Source organism: Gavialis gangeticus, unplaced genomic scaffold (assembly GCF_001723915.1).
Source record: "Gavialis gangeticus isolate Ggan-Ray unplaced genomic scaffold, GavGan_comp1, whole genome shotgun sequence".
Taxonomy (NCBI): domain Eukaryota; kingdom Metazoa; phylum Chordata; order Crocodylia; family Gavialidae; genus Gavialis; species Gavialis gangeticus.
The window spans coordinates 23,910,766-23,914,249 of NW_017729009.1; the positions used below are offsets into that span (position 1 = coordinate 23,910,766).

Genomic DNA, 3,484 nt, shown 5'->3' on the forward strand with positions numbered 1-3,484 from the left:
ACCCCCCCCCCCCCAAAAAAAACAAAAAAAAACAAAAAACCCAAAACCAAATAACTTGCCAACCATCCTAATAATCCTCTTTAGTGGCAGAGAGATGACCAGTCAGTATGTGAAAATACTTGAAACATACATTTCTACTTCATTACAAATGTTCTTAAAACAATACAGATGTCATTGTCATTTTTACCTTGGGAAACATTAAATCCATCTATATCAGCTCATTAAAGTCTTTTTTTCCATTAATAAGGGAAGGTAAATGTAGTCCAGTATGGTGTGGTGGGTTAGTATGCCTGTTAAGCTGCTGTTGTTAAAAAGTTTGAAGTCCATAAGGCTACCAGCTGGATCAACAGTTTAAAAGTCAATTAATTTTTCTCTCTGGACTTGTCTGAGAAATCTTATCTTTTTCTTTTGTCTTTTTTTTTTTTGGATGCTTTTGAAAATGTTGGATTTGCTTACCCCTGTTTCCTTATATTGAAGTTACATGCCTAAAATAGAAATTGCTTGAAGCTTAGGCAAATTAAAGATGTAATAAACTGATTATAGACTCATGGTTTCATTGCCCAAAACAATTCAAATCCAAGTACTAGCTGCCATGAACCTGAATGACTCTATCTGAATCATGTCCCACTGAATGCATTTCAGCAGAGATATGGCTGCTGGTTATTTCTTCTTGGCCTATGTGATTGCCCAAGATCTTGTAATCTAATATGGGGCTGTAATTTTGTGGGAACTGTCCTAGGGGGAAAAAATTTCATCAGGAAGTGTCATGGGTGGAACTTCACCAGGAATGGATTATGGCCAAAGAGGGCACTCTCATGGGGAAAGTGTTTTATTTTGTATGAGGCTTAAAACAGAGTTATAACCACTTAAATGGCCAAAGATTCCCATGGATGTGAATAGGAGCATTAAACCTAGTATCCTGGTGGAATTCCAACTTGGGTAATTCAGGTGCATCATATCATACCATATAATTCCCCAGTAGGGTCAAGTTTTTTGCTTAAAATATAAACCTGCTAAAATGTCTTAATGTTGCCAGTTCAGCAAGCATGTTTGGTTATATGCCAGCAGTAGCTCCATTTCTGTAGCGCTACCTGTATGTATGGTTCGCAATGGGCTTTGGGAGTCCTTTGCATTGAAACGTACTTTATAAATGTAAGACTGATCCTTATTACATTTCTTATCTCCTGTCTTTAATACTTTGTTTTGTACAGCAGGATATGAGCCTTCTCCTATGTCCGGGCTTTGGCCTCACACAGTAGGTGTAATATAATCGCTGAGGTGGGCGTTCTGCAAGGAGAATTATTTTTGGAGGCTTTTGCATGAAACTTGCCCAATGAGTCTGAGACACCCAAGCACCATTAATTTTGGAGGTAAATGCCTCATAATATGTACTGAATAGAATGGAAAGAGTTGAGACTTGCATTTGGTGACATATGAGCAAAAAAAAACCTGAAGGGATGGATCTGAATGTTGCTTCAGGAATTTGGCATTTTTAAGCTTAAAGGAACACCAACTTAAAGTCTTGACAAGTGAAAAAATAGTTTAAATAGTTTCAGACAGCACATGTGTGAATTGCATCAGGTTTCCTTCATTTTACACTTTGTTTGCCTCTTATGCAAATATATATCCCCTTTTCTGTCAGTTTATAAAGACTTATCCAGACAAAAGGGGAAGATGATTGACAACTCAGGGAATATAGTTCCACTGATTATGTTCAAAATACTGTCATGTGAACAAATAAACTAAGAAAAAAGGATTTATTTCACTTGCATGATAAATGTGGCAAAAATATATATAGAGATGAAAATGTGGTAAAGTTGGGTGTCCCTTTAAGTGAAAATATTCCTTAAAGTGTTTGACCAGGTATTGGTTGTTTTTTAAATCATAATTTAATTGTTTATAGCACTTTGGAAGATTGTAACTAAAATGTTTATAAGAAATATTTTTATCGTGTGTACATGAATCAAGTCTGTTGAAAAGTGGGCTGACTGCTGGGTAATATATAATGGGAGGAAAGTAGGGGGAAAAGGAGGAACCTTGTGGTTAAAAAGGGGAAAGGAAAGATCCTCAGGAGTTATTCTCCAAAAGGATGAGGAAAAAATATTTTTCTAAGTTTGCTAATCTATACAGCACCCTTATATTTGCCTTTCACTTAAATACCAGTTTCATGTAATACTTGATGTAATGTTGGGGTTTTTTTATAATATTATTGCTGGAAAATACAATTATTGGTGAAATTACAAACTTAATATGCACTATAAAGTTACAGTGAATAAATGAAGTTTGAGTTAGTAAACAACAAAAAATGTAGTGCTGGCTTACTGCCAACAAAGAAATAAAATCCCTTAAAAATTTGCAGTTGTTGGATTGCACTGATTATGCTGATCCTATAGCCTGATTGCATCCTGGTTGTGCTTAGAGCTATTTCTTAAGATATATTTTTACACTTGGGACAAACAGCTACCTAGTAGAGAGAGAACTAAAAGGAGAGAGTGTATATAGGTAGGCAAAATAGCACAGTTGCTTAATAGAAATATGTGCATAATAGGGTAACATCTTAGTGTGCAAAATTCAGAATATAGGAAACAATGGTTTCTCTCTGTTATTTTTTAATTACGTTACTGTGGATGTTTATAATGAGCCAGCTTTCAGATTGTGTATTGAACAAGGAAAAGACTTTTTATCATCAAGATAATGTCCCACAAATGAAACAGAATTTAGTTGGAGGTATCAGCTACTGGCTTTATATTATGCTTGGCTTGTTATGCTAGACCACCTTTGTGGCACCAGCATTTTTTATTAATTGTGGACTAAGGCTTAACGGGTATTGTAACTATGTTAGGGGAGTGTATTATGTGAAATGTGTATGTAATGTTTGAGTGGCAGGCTTTTTTAAACTCAGTGTACAAGATTGGGAGGACTTGTGTCAAGACACCTTAAAATAAATAAGTGGCATATAACTGTAGCATGTGTTGTACATTTTAGTTTGACCTCACAGTGCTTTTAAAAAATATAGTAAAGACATCAGATGACTTCCTCTGAAGAGTTTGCAACTGATCTAGCTGGATCAAATATCCACATTAAGCAGGTGAGGTTGCATAGGCAGATGAATGATGGAAGAATAGTTGAAAAGTGGGTTGTAAGTAGAGGGATGATGCTTGTTGTATAGGAAAAGGGAGGCTGAGCAGGGGCTGTTTGAAATATTGGGCTGTTGTCTGTCTTTCTCTGTAGGAGCTGTTGTGGAACAAAATGGAGCATTGCATGCTGGTTTCCATGAGCTGCACCTCCACGGATAAGGTGAAGGTTAGCAGCAGCTGTATTTTAAAATTCCCTGAGTTGCATTTAGTTTCAAGTCTGCCTTTGGTATTCACATCTTAAGATAGTAATTTATCTGTCCTTTATGCTATTCTAAATGTGACTAGACATCTACTAGAAGGTCTTTGTTGAACACTATGGAAAAAAAACTTGGGCCACAGCTGCTTTT

General features: G+C 36.0%; 1 protein-coding gene across 5 annotated transcripts in view; it reads left to right on the forward strand.

Annotated features, from left to right (window-relative positions):
• Positions 1-59: 59 nt before the first annotated feature.
• Positions 60-3,484, forward strand: part of ADNP (activity dependent neuroprotector homeobox) — a 33,278-nt gene continuing 29,853 nt past the window's right edge. For 2 of the 5 annotated variants that reach the window (XM_019510239.1, XM_019510240.1), the window contains exons 1-2: positions 60-1,370; positions 3,232-3,303. Coding sequence is in view for 1 of the 5 variants with exons in the window: in XM_019510237.1 (XP_019365782.1) it covers positions 1,334-1,370 (37 nt within the window). In the remaining 4 variants the exon portion in view is untranslated. The remainder of the gene's footprint in view (positions 1,371-3,231; positions 3,304-3,484) is intronic. The other 3 variants (XM_019510241.1, XM_019510237.1, XM_019510242.1) reach the window with 2 other exon arrangements.